The sequence below is a fragment of the Syngnathus scovelli genome, chromosome 7 (genome assembly GCF_024217435.2).
Source record: "Syngnathus scovelli strain Florida chromosome 7, RoL_Ssco_1.2, whole genome shotgun sequence".
NCBI classification, from domain to species: Eukaryota; Metazoa; Chordata; class Actinopteri; order Syngnathiformes; family Syngnathidae; genus Syngnathus; species Syngnathus scovelli.
Window position 1 is genome coordinate 4481976 of NC_090853.1, and position 17780 is coordinate 4499755.

At 44.5% G+C, this 17780-nt stretch overlaps 4 protein-coding genes across 5 annotated transcripts; all 4 read right to left on the minus strand.

The window, feature by feature from the left end:
- Positions 1-3: 3 nt before the first annotated feature.
- On the minus strand, positions 4-2024 carry guca1c (guanylate cyclase activator 1C). Its single transcript, XM_049726859.2, has 4 exons — positions 1630-2024; positions 1404-1553; positions 1061-1148; positions 4-992 (listed from the first exon to the last, which is right to left on the minus strand). Exons 1-4 carry the CDS (start codon positions 1822-1824, stop codon positions 862-864), a joined length of 564 nt encoding a protein of 187 aa, XP_049582816.1. The 5' UTR covers positions 1825-2024; the 3' UTR covers positions 4-861.
- A 728-nt stretch (positions 2025-2752) lies between these two features.
- On the minus strand, positions 2753-6377 carry LOC125972846 (TPA-induced transmembrane protein). The gene is made up of 7 exons (XM_049726857.2): positions 6043-6377; positions 5104-5172; positions 4764-4832; positions 4385-4520; positions 4156-4316; positions 3944-4014; positions 2753-3882 (listed from the first exon to the last, which is right to left on the minus strand). Exons 1-7 carry the CDS (start codon positions 6106-6108, stop codon positions 3696-3698), a joined length of 759 nt encoding a protein of 252 aa, XP_049582814.1. The 5' UTR covers positions 6109-6377; the 3' UTR covers positions 2753-3695.
- A 284-nt stretch (positions 6378-6661) lies between these two features.
- On the minus strand, positions 6662-12585 carry zgc:153184 (uncharacterized protein LOC751652 homolog). Of its 2 annotated transcripts, XM_049726855.2 has the most exons (6): positions 12374-12584; positions 8943-9026; positions 8795-8860; positions 8598-8675; positions 7880-8107; positions 6662-7174 (listed from the first exon to the last, which is right to left on the minus strand). In XM_049726855.2, exons 1-6 carry the CDS (start codon positions 12377-12379, stop codon positions 6848-6850), a joined length of 789 nt encoding a protein of 262 aa, XP_049582812.1. In that variant the 5' UTR covers positions 12380-12584; the 3' UTR covers positions 6662-6847. The 2 variants fall into 2 exon arrangements, with proteins under 2 accessions (XP_049582812.1, XP_049582813.1); XM_049726856.2 differs by lacking the exon at positions 8943-9026 and having other exon boundaries at positions 12374-12585.
- A 1445-nt stretch (positions 12586-14030) lies between these two features.
- On the minus strand, positions 14031-17768 carry mlnr (motilin receptor). The gene is made up of 3 exons (XM_049725108.1): positions 17684-17768; positions 16414-17215; positions 14031-15696 (listed from the first exon to the last, which is right to left on the minus strand). The coding sequence occupies exons 2-3, from the start codon at positions 17195-17197 to the stop codon at positions 15353-15355; spliced, it is 1128 nt and encodes a 375-aa protein (XP_049581065.1). The 5' UTR covers positions 17198-17215; positions 17684-17768; the 3' UTR covers positions 14031-15352.
- Between the last annotated feature and the right edge of the window lie 12 nt (positions 17769-17780).

The window sequence follows — 17780 nt, forward strand, 5'->3', positions numbered from 1 at the left end:
TCCCGTCATCATTTTTTCAATGTTTATTCACTCATACAGATTTCAGAATTCTCCAGAGTGTTTTGCTGTCCCATCAAAAAAAAAAAAGACCCAGCATCAGGTAGCCAAAATGGCTGACTTTGGTGTCTGTGTCCTAAAGACTTTTACATGCATCCTGTAATAAAAATTCTAAACATGCAGTGTGAAGAGCGGTCTTATTAAGGCAACACTGTAGTGCAAGGAGATGACATTTCAAACAAACGTCGCAGTCAGCGGTCGCAACATTAGGTACACTTCCACCATCTGACACTACAATATGTATAAGTCACCCACATCCATATAGAATAATTTTTTACTTAAACCACTATGACAGTCTTGTCTGCAAATTTTAGAGACAAGGAGAAAGTAGCACATTTGCGCATTTACAGATTTGACTTCAGCCACTTGAAAATTTGAAGACAAGCTAAACATGGTTGGTGCCTGTGCACGACTTTTTTTTTTTTGTACAATCAACTTAGACTACTTTGGCCATCTTGTGTCACACACCCTTCAAATCAACAAAGGTTCCAACAGCTGCCCCTGTGAGTTTGAAAACGATTCGTTGTCAATTGTGAGCAGTGGAAAAAAAAAAACTAAGTTACCTGAGCCTTGCTCAAAATCAACTGGGTTCCTACCTTCTGAGGCCTCTATTGATTACATTGTCACAAAGCAGTCCAGCAAGCTGGCAGTGTTCTTGGTTCCGTGCCGCCATGTTTTCTTCTTCCTGAAGAACTTTCAGGATTTTGAAAAAAAAATGCTTCTTCCTATGAGAGAAGTTGGGCCTCCCTCCACCAGGGGGCACCGGACGCTTTTGACGTGGGCGGCATCCCGCCCGGCTCCTTATTAGGACTTCTTGCATTGTCCCATAATGATGATCTCCAGGACGTGTGTGAGGTCCATCATCTTGGTGAGCATCTCCATGATGTCAGCGTGCTCCCGTGCGCCGCTGATGAACTCCTCCAGGGTCAGCTCGCCTGCAAGGAGCAATTTAAGACGGCATCTGAAATGTCATGCAATTGCCGAGACCTATTTGCCATCTCACCTTCCCCGTTGACATCGATCTTCTCGTAGATGAGCGCGACGATCTCTTCGGGTGGAATTTCGTAGCTCCTCGTGATGTCCTGAATGGCCTGTCGGGAGACACGGACGCTCAGCATGCTTCGCTTCCATACAGTGCCACATCGGCGCCGTTCGAACTCCGAGTTTAATCACTTTTACAGTTTTCCTTGCAGCTCACAGCACAAGTAGTAGACAGGGTTGACTAGTTCAGTGCGTTTAAAAATAAGTCCTGGATTAGACCTCGTTTCGAGTTCATTCACTTAAACCCGCTTTTGCTAAGCTTTCTTGGACTCGTCAAACTGTGAGGAGAAAAAAAAAAAGCTTACCTTGAAGATGGTCTCCATTTCATCTTTGTCAATTTTGCCGTTCCCATCCTGGTCGAAGAGCTTGAAGTACCACTTGAGCTTCTGGTTGACTTCTCCCTTCAGGAGCAGGCTGATGGCGGCGATGTACTCCACAAAGTCGATGTAGCCGTCCTGAAAAAGACCCGACAGGTGAGCTCAGGCCGCCCTCCCACCTCGCTATAAACCAAAAATGGCTCCATCATCTCACCCCATCCATGTCGAAAGTGAAGAAGACCTGGTCCACGTAGCTGCTGGCCTCCTCTGTCATGCCGTTCATCTCCAGCATGGTCTTGAGCTCGAAGAGCGTGATGAGACCCGACGGCGATTCCTTCATGAACTTGGTGTACCAGTGGTGCATGTCCTCCTCCAGGATGTCGTCCAGGTTGGAGCCGTGGGCGCCCATGGTGGACGGCAGGCTCCTCGGGATGTGAATGAGCGACGACTTTGGACGACGAGCCCAACGACTGAAAAGTCGCAGCGTGTGTGAGAGTGAACTTAATCTTCTTGATCTTGGGAGGAGCCAAAAGCAGACATAACCCTTTAATGGGATAACAGGAACAAGACTTCTTAGAAGTTCGCTACAGTTTTTGGACGGCTTAAGATGATGACCTCTTCTCCTCCTAAATGAGATTCCTCAAATGTGATCCTTCCTTTTGGACATCATTTGCAAGTTTGGAATTAAACTTCCTTTCCTTCCTTTCCTTATCACGTTTTGTCTTCAGCGGTGAGGAAAAAAAAAAGGCCCAAGAAAAAGCCAAGCACACTCAGCTCGTTAGGCCTTTAATTAATGTCAGCATTAGGAATAACCTCGATTGACCTGGGTAGCGATGAGGTAATAAGATTAATGAACGCAAATTAGTGTTAGGATGTTTGTTCACGACAATTTGGCATCAACAGCTTTGATCCAGTTAGTGGCGCTGATAAACGCTGGCGAGGTTTTGGGCGGGTCAGCATCTACAAACACCCCATCTAATTAAGAAAAATTGTTAACATAATAATTTACAAGTGTTATTCGGTGACAGGAACTTTAAAAAAAAAATGTGGACGTTTTTCCGATCCATCCATCCATCCATCCATCTTCTTCCGCTTATCCGGGGTCGGGTCGCGGGGGCAACAGCTTCAGGAGGGACTCCCAGACTTCCCTCTCCCCAGCCACTTCATCCAGCTCATCCCGGGGGATCCCAAGGCGTTCCCAGGCCAGCTGAGAGACATAGTCTCTCCAGCGCGTCCTGGGTCGTCCCTGGGGTCTCCTACCGGTGGGACATGCCCGGAACACCTCCCCAGGGAGGCGTCCAGGAGGCATCCTGATAAGATGCCCGAGCCACCTCATCTTTTTCCGATCCAATTTTTTTTTTTTTTATTATTGAAAACAAGTTACTTGGGGCAGACACTGTTGGTCAATGGACAGTAAACATTGCACTCATGTATTACAGGTAAGTTTTGTGATTTTTTTTCCAAATACATATCTATTTTTTTTTAAACAACACGCAAAATGCGGACCAATAATTTTTTTTTAAAAAATATCATGAGAAGTGTACTTCCTTATTCATCATAGGACAGCAATGACCAAACTCGACAGAGATTGTACAGGAAAGCGTGCGGGAGGAACAAACAAGCGCGCCCTCTAGTGGTCAAGCAAGAAAAACACTGCAAGGTTTACACAATGTAAACAACAATCCTCCATTTTACAACAAAAAGAGGGATCATAATCAATTTCCTCAAGGCCGTCCTCTAGCAAAAATTCAACACTGAATATCATAAAAAATATGTAAAACATACACACAACTTGCCATTGCAAAGAATAATACTCTTTTGTTTGACAATAATCTTACATTTGTGACACTGAGTCTCCGATTTGCACACAATTTTTGCATGTGTATCTTTTTGCATTTTCTGATTAAATAATTAAGTATCTAGTATGTACAAGCCTCAATCTATCTATTAATTCAAATTCAATCATCTGTTCATCATATTTTGTAATTCGAATTAGCAGCACGACATAGTGGGGAGCGGACTGGCCTCGCAGTCAGGAGATCGAGGTTTGAATCCCACAAACTTACATGTGAGGTGATTGGAAGACTGGAAAAGACCCATGTGAGTCTCATACTTGTTGGTTTAGATTTGTCCCGTGATTGTGGCAACCACTCTGGGGAGCGTCTCATCACGTGACGTTGTGCAGGCGTCCCTAATATTATGACATCCCCCTCAAAAATTTGGCCTTGGAAGACGATTTTGCGTGACTACGTGTGCTTCCGCGACGCACAAACCACGGCCTCATGACAACTTGAGGGAAACGGGGTCGATGTACAAAGCCGAGGAAGCGGCGCGGTCCTGCTCGTAGAGGAACTGCCGGAGCACGTTGTAAACCATCTTCCGGCTCAGCGTGAAGTCCCTCAGCTGCTCCTGGTGCTCCTCGGGCATGAAGAACGTCAGCTGGTACTCGGCGATCACCGAGCCGTTCCTGGCGAAGGAGAAGAGTGAGCCCCACATTCCTCACAGGTGAGCGGAGACGCCGTGCTTACCGAAGAGTGTGAATTTCCGCTTTGGAGAAGTAGCGTCCGAGCGCCGGAGAGGATGTGTACACGTTTGACAGCTTGAGGGGAGAGGAGGACATCAGGTTGAGACATGCCCAGGCACGTAGCTCAACATCGCATTCCGAGCATATTAGCGAGTTAGCGCTAAAGTTAAGCAAGTCCCAACATTAAAAGACTTTTTTTTATCTGAAGCCTCTCACCTTGCCTTGCAGGTCGCCGGTGAGGTCTCGGCTCCGATTGGACGAAAGGTTGAGAAGGTCCTCGGTGAAGTTGAGGCCCGGCAGAACGAAGCTGCCGTTGAAGAGGCGAGGAACTCGGAACGTTGCGCGGTTGAACTTCTCGTCGGGGTCCCGGTACACGACTGCGCCACATCCGGTTATTGTTTGGATTTCATAAAGGGGCGCCATGTTCAAATTTTGGGAGCCTTACCTGAGCACAGGGCCAGAGAGATGAGAATAGCGGCCATGAGGACGACGGGGAGCAAGAGAAGCACCATCCACAGACGAACGTTGTCGCCGCACACGACCTTGTTCAGCTCCCGCTTCACCCTGTCCACCGCGCTCTCCTGACAAAAAGCACACACGCCAATCGGACCTCGACTCCCAAATTCAGAACCAAGAAACACGCTAGCACATCAAAACATTGTTGACTTTCAACCTAGCTTAATGCTGCTCTGCTGTTTTTTTACTATATCACAATTTCACAACATGCAGCAGTCATTGAAGCTAATACTGATGGGAACATGAAGCTTCAAAGTTGAAACTGCTCCAGATTTTTTATTTTTGCAGGTATGAAAAGAAAGTCAGACCTCAGAGCTTGAGATTGCCTCGGTCGCGACGGGTTCTGATGGCATCTTCTCGCCGTTGCAACCGTTCCTCTGAAACAAAACGTACATAAACACACACCCAGAGCACATTTCCTTTAAAAGCGCCACCCCTTGCTCATTTTGGGGTCATGCTGGTGAATCATGTCTCACAAACACTTCCAAAGAAATAAAAATCTACTCTATTGCACAGTTGGTGGGAAATTTCACAGTGCACTGAATGTGTTGAACCACTTCCTTTTTTTTTTTGGTGTGAAATTTCACAGCGCAGGGGAACACTAGATGTATTGGACCACTTCCTGTTTATTGGTTGCGTCCAGCTCACCTGAGCGCTCAGGAGCCCCGACGTTTCCTCGCATCCTTTGGGGTGATTGTCACCGTTACCTGTGGTCACCTGCCATTAAACACACACAGACACACACGATGTACGTCAAAATGTAAGCATTTGTGTTCACATAGATTATTTTACACTTCAAATCATTTTTTTAATGACATCTTCATATTGTGTGTTAGAAAATAACTTCCTTGAATTAGTCTTTTAAATTAATTTTATTCTTACAATATTGAAGTTACACATAACTTTGATGATATGAAGTCATAGATTTTTATTTTATTAGTCATATATGAGGGCGGCTCGGTGGCGCACTGGGTAGCACGTCCGCCTCACAGTTAGGAGGGTGCGGGTTCGATTCCACCTCCGGCCCTCCCTGTGTGGAGTTTGCATGTTCTCCCCGGGCCCGCGTGGGTTTTCTCCGGGCACTCCGGTTTCCTCCCACATTCCAAAAACATGCTTGGTAGGCCGATTGAAGACTCCAAATTGTCCCTAGGTGTGAGTGTGAGTGCGATTGGTTGTCTGTCTCTGTGTGCCCTGCGATTGGCTGGCAACCAGTTCAGGGTGTCCCCCGCCTACTGCCCGATGACGGCTGGGATAGGCTCCAGCACGCCCGCGACCCCCGTGGGGACTAAGCGGTTCAGAAAATGGATGGATGGATGGATAGTCATATATGAGATTAAAGGCATTTGAGATTCAGGGCGAGATTAAAACTATAAAATGAGAAGTCACACATTTTTCAGGAAAATGTACTGACATAAAAGTTGCAATATTATGAAAAAAAAAGTTGTTTATTCTTATAAAAGTCTTATAAATATTATCAAACGACAATTAGCAACTTCTTGCTGGATAAACGATGACGTTATGAGAAAGAATGTGCAGTCAAGCGTTAATTTGGTCGACTTGTTTGGAAATAAATGCTCAATTACTCACCGAACTTTCCAAAGCGTCGCTCCCATTCGTTTTTATGTCTTGCAACTCAATATCCGTGATGTGCATGTTGCCCAAGTAGGAAAGGAGGGGTCGGGGGTGAATAAATAAAATAATAAACAAATAAAAACCCGTCCAAACCCGGAAATATCTCGGCTACGACAAACGCGAACTTTCCGCGGGGAACTGTAAACGTCTAAAACGAAAGATAAAAGCAGAATAAAAGCTTCTGGGCTCAGTTTCGACTGAAAAGACGCAGGTTTGAAACTCACGCACGACACCGACTGAGCCGCCAACTTGTGCCGACCTCCAGACAGGTGAGAGGTAAGCTGTCAGTTTCGATCAGTGACGTCACATGAAACAGCAACACCTGAGCGCTCTGATTGGTCACCTTTCCGGAAATGCTATGCAAAGCTTGAAATGACTATTAAACGACTCATTTGCTTTAATTAGAATATAAAATCTTTTTACTTCAGGGTTGTTTGCTTTTAGTCAGTGTTTTTAAAATGTAACACGAAATAAATTAAAAAATTGAATCAGTATCATCAACCAATTCATCTAAGTGCACATATTTTTTTGTATTTTAATTTAAGAGCAGCGTAAACGTGAAGAGACTTGTACGCAACACAAACGAGAAACTTTATTATAGTGCATGACTTTTATAACCCATACCCGAGTCCAGCCTGATGAGTAATAAAATAAAAGACAACCAGCAAACAACATACAGGAAAATCTATGCAAGCAAAGTATAAAGAAGTTAAAGATTGGAAAATATGTGCGTTCTTGTAAGGTGCTAATTGTTCCCAGATCAGAGGACCTCGTCGGCATCTGCTCCATCCGTCTCCTGCGTCTGCACTTTCCCCTCCTGTGTCTCCCCATATTCAGCAGGGGGTTCTGCTCGCTCCCCCTGCTCCTCCTCACAGTCTCTGTCCTCTTCCTCTTCCTCTCCATCACCCTCCTCACCTTCTTCACGTGTGACCCGGTCCGGGCATTGTAACACCACGTCCCCGTTGGCTTCGGGTGAGTGCAGTTGACACGGCGACGGGATGCGGCTGAAGAGCGTCGCCTCCTCGCCCGTGGACCTCCTGTGCTGTCTGGTGGGTGGACGTCTCTTGAACGACAGCCGCACTCGGGTCTGACAGATGTGGGGAAAGGTTAGCTTTACTCAATTGCAGATTAATTCATAATGAATGTCGATCAGATATAAATCAGAAGCACTTATTCTCATTATATATTATATATCTCATGACTCTCCGTTACTATAGTTACTATAACTCATTCTTTGGTGGCACCTCTCTTGTGTGTGAGTGAGATCTTCACAAATTCTCTCAGCCAGAGTAACACTGAACGCAAATCGGATTACGTCTTCAATGGTGCGGGCCTCTGCGGCTAATCTGAGACGCGCGACACCTGCAGAGCTAACACGCTATGGGCGCTGTGTGACATCATCGCTAGCTCCGCAAATAGCCTCATTGGCAAACCCGTGTCAAGGTGACAGCGGAAAATACATGTAGTAGTACACGTGTGCAGTTAAAATACTTTGGGGTGATTCTTTAAATCCCAAATTAAATGGTGGCAGGCCATGCTTTCCAAAATTCAGACAGAACATGAATAGTAAAAATCTAGATGGCACCAAAACAGTACTTTTATATTAGACTGTGGTTTGGTCCGACCACAAAAGAGCTACATTGAGCGGCACTCCAGATCTCGAAGGCCCTCGGCAGATAAAACTGCCCTGGCGACACGGACCCTGAAATCTGATTGGACAATAACATTCATGCAGCCGCAAGAAAAGCGATGAAATGAAGAGAATTTGGATTTAAGTCAGTATTTTTGACACCTTGTGAAAGTTGGGCAGCGAGGTCGCTTCAGGAGGGCTGTCGAAGCCGACGGGTTCCCCCTGACCCTCCTCGTCCTCCTCCACGGACAGCTGGGTGGGCAGCAGGGTGGGGCTCAGCGGGGTCGTGGCGGCGGCGACGAGCGGCAGCGACGGCGAGTCGGGCTGCCGGTTGACCTCGGCAACTTTGGGCGACGGTAGCAGGGTGGAAGGCGACAAGGCGAGGTTGGCCTATGGGGAAATGGTATCTTGAGATGTTTTCTTCATCCCACTGTGCCGCCACTTGCTATCCAACGAGACTTTACAAGAATGAACATTTTCAAATCCTGACACTTAAAGTGCATCATTGGAACTCGATCTTTTATCACACAGGCGTAATACATGGAGTGTCTATTTTTACAATGAGGCCTCAGGTCCTCAGAAGGAACACTACCACTCGAAAACAAACTACACTTCCAAGCTAGAAACGTCCATCCTACCTGCACAGGCGAGAAGAAGAAGAGGGAAAAGCGGCAGCCCTTTTGTCCCATGGCTGCCACCACGCGTGTGACAAGGCTGGCGATTTGGAGCCTTGCTCGAAACCCCGCGGGCCCGTCATCCCATTATTAGCTGCTTAAGCTGACCTCAACTGCTCCATCCTAAGCAATTACCCTCAACCCCTACGCAAGCCGTACGTGGTGTAATGGCGGTAGTCGAACAGCAGGTGGGAGCATTGCGGTACCTGAAGTCTTTCGATGATGGAAGAGGAGTTCTTCGTCCTGATTTTGATTGGACTCGGGACAGTTCCGTTGGTGTTCGTCTGGAAAACAAACATTGAACATGATTATTTGACTACAGATTAATTGGCTCAACGTAAATTAAGTTTTAAAATAGCAGCTCGTGAAAGGAATTAATAATACAAAATTTAAAAAAACTCACATTAGCTTCTTCATGGTCCCGGATGGGAAACCTGAGTGAACACAGAGGTTTTCGTCGAAAGGGCGACTGCAAAACAAGAGCAAAAATATAACAGTGCAAATGTGTGTGGCTTGTGTAACTCTCCTCAAAAATATTGAACTGGTCCAACCTCATCGTGCGCGGCGGGCATGGGTTGTATCTGACCTTTGAACCTGCCAGCCAGCTCGGCCACCGATAGCTTGGATGGAGATTCCTTGATGCACACAAGTTGAGAAGAAACATTCACTTTTTTTTCATTCTTGTCCTTGCATGAGCAAGTTACTTGAACTAATCAGATGTTTAATTCCAGGTTAGAGGTGAGGTACACGAAGAGCTTTTCTCTCCCTCCCTCGCCTCCCCTTGCTGCCCGCTAGCACGCACACTTTCCGGCGTAACCCATGGCAACGTACACACAAACTAACGCCTGAGCTAGGTACACACACATTTTAATCACAAGCTTTATTTTCTTGATTTTCCCCCCTAGTCATGTTGTCAGCATGAGCTCAACACCGCCGCCGCCCAAACGCATGACATCAGAGCGTCAGCCGCCGACGCCCTGAACTGCGGCCCAGAAAAACGCCACGGGACCACCCACTCCTGCAAGCGCTTTAACGCTTTCCTGACCGCGAAAGACTTAGTAAATCAATATTTTTGTTCAAGTTTTGTCACACTGAACAGGAAGTAGACTTGGAAAAACAAATCTTGTGTTGCTATTCATCTGATTTAAGCTAAGCTATGACCATGTTAGCTTGTGTGGGTGTTGTTTTTCGTCACAAAAAACATGTTTGATAACATACTTTGTCATTCTCAGTATAGGCCTGCCCCCCCTACAAAAAAAAAAAAAATGGCGAGCCATATTTAGCAATCAACTGCATGTATTCGAGCTTCAGTGGGAATTTGCGGTTGACTGCAGGAGAGAGCGGGACAAACTATTTCTGGGGGCAGGACGGGCCTGGGAAAAAGTCCCCGTAACAAAGCCTGGCCAGCGTGGATGGCCCCTGGGACAGAGGAGAGGCTCCGCGATGGGCCCGAGCACATCTGGAACACACTCAAAATCCATCCAATCACAAAGCACCTCTATGTATGTTTTCGTCCATTTGGTGCTCCGAGTTACTTTGCGGATGGAGCCCCTCCTCGTGAGAAGTGTTTCGATAAGCATTGTTGGTCACGAGATAAGGTCAGATCCCCGGCGGGAAGCGTTCTGTTCAATCGACGTGAAGTTTTGCAGCATGACCCGGCAGAAGACCGCACAAAGCCGACTACTGTTTCTCGCTGCGGCTTTTCCGAGAAATCCGAATAGATCTCTTGGATATGGAAGCAGAGGACTTAAGAAACAAAAGCAGATTCATTTATATCAATCACATCCTATGGGAATTTTTTTTTGAGAAATAATTGAAGTCAACAAGCACAAAACTTTTTATCAGCAAATGACAAACGTGGCTCTCGGCTGTCAAGCGAGCACTTTGAGCCACCGTATTAGCGCTAGCTGCATCCTACCAAAAAAGGGCAACAACTGGGGGCACATTTTGAGTAGCAGCTGCTGGAGGAGCCGGTGATAAAGTGGAGATAACAAAGTTTCCTCTTCCTGGAGCTGCTTCTCAGCCCCACAACAAGCTGCGGCTGACGTTTTTCAAGCCGACTCTGCGTGTCGTTCCTCCAAATAGCAGCCTCTTTGAGGCTCCTCCTCTCGGGCCTCCTTATCCGCGAGTGACTCTTATGTGGTTCCCACCCCGGCTATCTCTAAACGCCATAGCAGATTTTACACGGAAACTTGCGAGTCTTTGCTGATAGCGGAGTAAGAAAACACATTACGTGCTCGTTTTGGGGTAAGCTAATATGACGACAGAGGAAATCGTAAGCCCAAGTTCACACGGGCCTGCAAAATTGAAAAAGTATAATACATATGCCGTGCCTGTAGATGGCAGTGTCACAAACAAAGTGCTAGTTAGTTAACACCAATTACTGCTTTCCTATTGGCTAACCAACTATACTGAAGTGAGTTGAGGAGCTTCATATTGACAAAAGTCACCCTTTGCCGCCATCTTGTGGCATCTGTGTGTAATTATTAAAGGGGACGTCAATGAAGTGAGTTGAGGCGCTTCATTTAGACAAAAGTCATCCTTTGCCGCCAACCTTTTTAAAGAGGACGTCAACAAATCGAAACGAATACCCAGCCTGAGTCCTCAGAGAGCAAAATGTAGCGATGGCACATCTTGTAAAGGCAGCAGAGCACAAAAACAGCCCTATTAAAACCTCCAATGACATCATCAAACTTTTGGAAAAGCTTCGCACGGAGCCAGAATCTGACTTGAGTAGTGCACCAGCAGGATGCAGGGTTCTCCTGCAGAACATTTTAGCAGCCAGGAAGTAACGAGCACTTTCCTAAAAAGAACGCCAAAGTTTTACTGTACACATTGTGGCCAGTTCCCGATGTTGCGTGTCTGTTTTCCTTTTACAGCACAGTCCGTCTGATGCCACATCTGCCGCCAATCGAGAACTTTACTACGTCACCTGATCCAAAACAAGTCAAATGACTTCTTGTTACATAAGGAATGTACAGCGCCGTCAGTAGTATTCGCTAACCTCAAGAATCTGGCATCCCAATCAGATCCTGTGCATGCTGCAGGGTGGTGCTGGCCGGCCCCTCATGACACACATGAAACACTTGGAAATAACTTTTTTCTTTTTTAAATGGCTTGTTTTGCTGTTACAGGGAGGAGGCTGCTCAAAAAGCCGTCAGGGAAATACCACAGAGGAGAAGTCAAACAAAAATAGGGGGAAAGTCTAATACTGTACTCCAGTTTAACTGACTGAGTGCAGCCTCAGGAAGTCCAGCTTAAACCCTTGAAGTGTACTTTACGTATAAATAAATACCCGGAGCAAGAAAGATAGCATAAAAATAATTTCTTTAATGTTTGTGGCAAAAAGTGGCCAGCTAGTTTATTATTTTATGTAGAGTGAGCTTCAAGTGTCATCATTAAAAATATGACTTTTATTTTAATCTATTACACAAATCCATTTCAATCAATTACTTTTTTGTATCGATAAAAATAAAAAAATGTCACATGAGCTAGATTTATCTATAGGTCCTACCTAGCCCCTATTTACAATTTAAATATTTTAAAATTGGAATTAAAGTTCACATGTTTTTTTATTCAAAGCCAACTTTCATGAATTTGTGTTTTTTTTTTTTTTTTTAAATAGACAAGTTTGGTTTGGCTAATTAGGCCCAAAAAAATTCTTATTTTTAATCTGTTGACTTGCTTTTTAACTTTATTTTCTAGATTTCAATCTAAATCAACTTTTAAGCTTTTTGCATTGTAGAAAAATGCACAAATAGACAAATCAGCTCTACCCTGCAAGGCTGAGCTAAAATCTTAAAAATAGCATAGGTGTCAATTCTAATTATTTACATATTTTAGTTCACGTTTTACTGATCTACACCACTCAAAATAACACTCTAAACGTTTTGTATTGTAAAAAAAAAAAAAAAGAAAGAGAATAATCCTAAAAAGAATGACCTGAAAGAAAATGTTTAAAGACAGGAAAGTCAGTTGTTACCTCCATCCTGGACAATGTTCTTCACACGTTCTTCTTTATTCTTCTTTCTCTTCTTTTGGGTGACTTATGGTCGTGTAGTTAAAATAAATAAAATAAATAAAAGTGCATGTGACAGAGTGGGGCTGTGTGTTTATATCCGGACACAAATGGACCCCATGGAAGAAGAGGAGGAATGTGACTTTTAACACCGTCAAGTCAGCCTTCTTGAGTACTACTACTTCTTCTTAACAGTTTTCAAAATAAAAGAAATAAAAGCTTACGCTTCCATATCATGTATTTGCCTATTTCTTCATTTGACAATTATTGCCCACTCATTTTGAACCACGGAAAGTTGCTTGTTATATTCACCTACAAAATACGGATAAACGTAGTTCTTTTTGAGTGATATTTCAACCGCGCCAGTAATTTAGTAATTTAATTAAATTTTCCTTTCGGCATTAAAAGGATGCTGATGAATTTCAGTGTTTATTCTTTTTGTGCCTTAGCCAAACAGCAATCTGAGGTGACAAGCACCACGAAAAGTCAATCAAAAAAGAGCCACTCGTGAAAAATAAAATCATATTGTGAGCGGTTTTGTGCAAGGGCCACACGCGTCCAACGTGCAAACAGGAAGCGACCCACTTCCTGTTCATGCAAAGATCCTGATAAGTGCACACATACACGTACGCACACCACATTTACATCGCCTGAAAATAACATTTGATGTTGTTGGTACTATTTTACGTCATAACATTTTGACAATGAGAGATTGTCAAGCTGTGAAAACGGGGCGAGTAACCACCAGGACGCTGGCTCCCTCTAGCGGTGTATTAAAGAATAACTGCGAAGGTGGAATTCAGCATTTACCATTTCAAAAAATGTTTGCTTGTCAATTCTTGACGTTACAATTCTAATCATACAAAGCAAAATGTTGAGTACAGTTCAGTTGTATTTAACTTGGAAGTAACTTGGAAGTAACTTCAAATCTTTATTTGTGTAATTTCTTCAGATAACTTATGTGTGAAGTAATCATTTAAATAATTTGTCTGGATAACTCTGCAAAAAGTTACTGACAATCTTTCGGAATAAGCTTCAGGCTCCTTTTTGATGAACACTTGGCCCAACTACTATTTTACTTTAAATTTGAGAACCACTGCTACTGTATTTCACATTGATTTTGACACTTTTGTGCCTCCTTCGCCAAAATGTGCTGGAGGACTGGCTGGCATGGAGCTAGTCCTGCGCTGACAAGCTGCCATCATTTAACTGTTGCCCAAATGCACTTAGAGGGGCCATTACTTTGAATATGGTGATGCGGATGGGAGTCAGGTCCCCGGTAATGTAATCACCGTGTCACATTATGTGCCGGTCCAGACGCTTACGTGGCGGGCCCCCAAGGACCTCAGGGCTCAGCTGGCACTGGCACACACACTTGACTTACACAAGTAGCTTTGTTCGATAGGGATTCGATTTTTAGGGTCCTCTAGCTAGCTTTTATTTATTTCATCATTATAATAATTGGTTAGTTTCAATTAGACATCTTCTCTTTGATTATAAGCCATTTCAATTTTTAATTTAAAACGATTTTTTTTGGAGGGGGGTTTAACTTGTATTGACAATAATAACACAACAGCATGTATTCAGACAAAACATGCAAACACACTTATCTTTGATGTGATTTATTCTAAAGCAAACCTATCACAACATTGTCACCCATCATTTCTATGTAATATTGCAAATATTGTAAATGCAGCTGCCATGAACATTACCCAATGAAGACAATAAAGCACGTATAAATTCACCCTCAACACACTGAAATCATGTTAAAGCTTCTGAAGGTAACATTAATCTTTCAAATGGAAAAGCTAAGTCAATCGTTAAGTGCAGTGTAGCATTAAGTTGATCCATCAACACGGTAAGCTAATTGGTAAACAACACATTTTATATATCACGCCATGGATGGCCTTGAACTATTATAGATTATTTGGTACGATATTTGACCTACTCACTCGGTAATCAACACTTTTTTTTTTTGCTGTATTTACATTTGGCTAGCTATTTTTCCACTGATTTTAATGGCCGATCAACTTTGTATTGATCAGATTTGAACCTAAATTGTTCGTTGTGTTACGGTGCATGTTAAGTGTTCTAAATCTTACATTAGTGTTCAATCTAATCTAACATCTAATCAAAATTTTCAGTATAATGACAATAAAGTTGTTTACAATTATTAGACACATCACAAAAACGACACTTTATATTTCTAACCATCTAGACATGTTTTTACATTTTTTTTTTTTTAGATTTTAAGTTATCATACTGCCTTGAGGCATAAGTGCCTCAATTTACACGTTTTCGTCGTTCGACTGACTTTTCTTTGCGTTGACTTAAGTGAACAGACTTAAGACAAGTCACTTTACAATAAGCGGCAGTGTGTCAGTCAACAAATCTTAAAGAAACTTCAAAGCAGTTTGTTGACATTGCCAGCTGAAGTTTACTTTAAAACTAAACCTAAAATCAAGAGAATTACACTCTGTGTATTCAAAACAACCACATGGCTTAGCCTCTCAGTCTGCTAACTTAATGCTAATGCTAATCAGCATCAACGTTGCTGCATGATAAACCTTTAAGCAACATATAGCGCAGCGACACATGTAGAAAGACATTAACAGTACTCGCAGTCATATAACGTTTATCCTCAGAAAAAAAATTGCTATATCAGTGCCGTACTGATGAGTTGAGAGGAATCCAGACGTCTCAACAGACAGTATCTTATAATTGCCTCAAGGTGTTAGTTCTTTTTAATTCAATTTAAGTACGTCATTACTGTGTTTTAATTGATTTTAAAGGGAACAGATGATCTAAGTTACAAGTGGTTTAAATCGCCAACGTAGGGGGCGCCATATTAAATGTCGCCACATCAGTTCTGCATTCAGCTTTCGTATTTTTTGTCCTACGTTAAGCAGCAAACCTCGTGGTGCGGACTTTCCGTCGATATCTTCAACGCTCGATGACGGAGAGGCAGAGACGTTGGCCGGCGGACCCGGTCAGGCTCTCCGCGGGGTCGGCGGTGCTCAGCTGGCTCTGGCGAGCGCGGTGGTGGTCCAGGGGAGGGTTGGGTCGCCAGTGTAGGAGAAAGAGGCGTTTGGCGGCCGAGCGGTACTTGCGCGACATCAGGTTGTAGACCACTGGGTTGATAGAGGCGCTCAGGTAGCACAGCACCATGGAGGCCATGTTGAAGTTCTGGCTCAGGATGGCCGTGTCGTAGTTGTCCACCTGGGCAAACAGGTTGCGGCCGATGTGGTAGGGAAGCCAGCAGATGATGAAGGCCAAGACCACCACCACTAGGGGGCGCAAACACAGAAAATGCCACAGTATTAGGAGATCTTGTTACCTAGCTGGCCCACTGAATCGATTTAATCGGTTTGTATTACCTCAACTCAACTTTTCTCAAATGACACGGAAGGGATTTGCCGTTTTGTTTTGCCACCCGGACGTGTGAAACGATTTCTACAAGCCGCAAAGCTTCCTTGAAAGAGATTTACTGCCCATGGGGCGTTACGCGAGCAAATCGAAAACCGGCAGATTAGACGAGAGTGAAAAGCGTCGTTAGTGCTGATTAATGATCATTCATCCGGGACGATCCAATTGGACGCCTCGTGGCCGATCGGGCGCCATCAATATTCTCACACGAGGCGATGATAATGTGAGAAGAACAAATCAATATTGGAAACGAATACAAATGCCGTCACGCTGCTTTTACAGAGAACAATTAGCGTGCACACGCACATCGTTCAGTGTGACAGGACAACACTAAGTGAAAGCAAGGAGACAAACCTTGACAAATTACTTGTGGGGACCAACAAGAGCAAGCAACCTGCGACTTGGAACCCTATTTTGACACCCAAATTATTTGATACCCTAACCCCGATTTTGAATCCCTAATTTGAAATAATTGATGAACCAAAACCTTACCATGCCCGAGAGCCTAATTTGGAAACGAACTTGGTACCCAAACCCGACACTGGAACCCAAGCCAGGAATCAGTTTTGTCCACTCACCAAGGATCTTGACGGTCTGCCTGTGCGAACGTTCTCTGGCGAGCGCGCCGGGCCCCCTCACGTCGGCCCGGCTCCTGCACAGCTTGAAGCCGATGGAGCCGTAGAGGAAAACGAGGCAGAACATGGGGCACAGGAAGTAGCCGGTGGACACCCACAGCATGATGTGGAGCCGGCCCGAATGGATGGCGGCGTCCGTGTGCTTGCACTGGCCGCCCCGTGCCCCCGTCACGTTGTCGTACTCCACGCCCACCAGGAAGAGGGTGGGCGTAGATGAGGCCAGGGCGAAGCCCCACAGGGCGGCGATGATATAGTGGACGCGGCGTTTGGTCACTAAGACCTTGGTGCGAAGCGGGAAGCTGATGGCCAGGTAGCGCTCCACGCTCAAGGCGGCGATGTGCAAAATGGTGGCCGAGGTGCAGCCCTCGAAAATGTAGTGGTAGAGCAAGCACACGGCCTCGCCGAACAGCCACGGGACGTACTTCCACAGGCGGTAGAGGTCAAAGGGCAGGCACAGGAAGATGAGCAGGTCGGAGATGGCCATGCTGGACAGGTACAGGTTGGTGGTGGTTTTCATGTCCTTGAAGTGCTGGATGATGAGGATGGTCATGGTGTTGCCCGCCACGCCCACCACCAAGATGGCCATGCAGATCACCGTCACGGGGATCAGCGTGGAGGTGGGGAACAGGGAGCCCTCGTAGTGATGGTCGTCCACGCCGCTTCCGCCGCCGGGAGGGTCGGCCCCCTCGGGCGACTGGAGCTCCATTTGGGGTCTGGTCCAGGGCATCGTCACTTCACTGATATGCTGGAAAAAAATATTTTAAAAATAGCATTCAACAATTAGCAAGCAAAAAAAGAGTCAATCTGAATCAATCTGAAATACAAAATAATCATAATAATACAATCAACGTAAAGACTAGAACTATAAAGCAATTAAATAAAATGCTCTAATTCTAGTATTTAAAAATATAAATAAAAGATAACAAAAATAAGACAAATATATACATATAAACAAATCTATGAATACAATGGGCATCTAAATAAAAACTCAATGAATGGATTAAAAAATGCTGATATTCAAATAATTACAAAAAATAAATAATAAAAAGACAACTAATAATGATATATTGGAATAAAAGCACCCACTGTCCACAACATTAAGGGACATTACAACCTTAGCAAAACAGGACACTAGATTAGGTACACAAGATCCATCAATGCCAGCAATTTTACCTTTTCCAAAAAAATGAATAACAAGAAATGCATGCTTTACCTGGAAAATGGAAAAGAGGATCTCCACCTGAGGGCCGGCGACAAACAACGATATGTGTGATCTGGCGACAAGAGCGAAGAGCAGCTCCTCCTCCTCC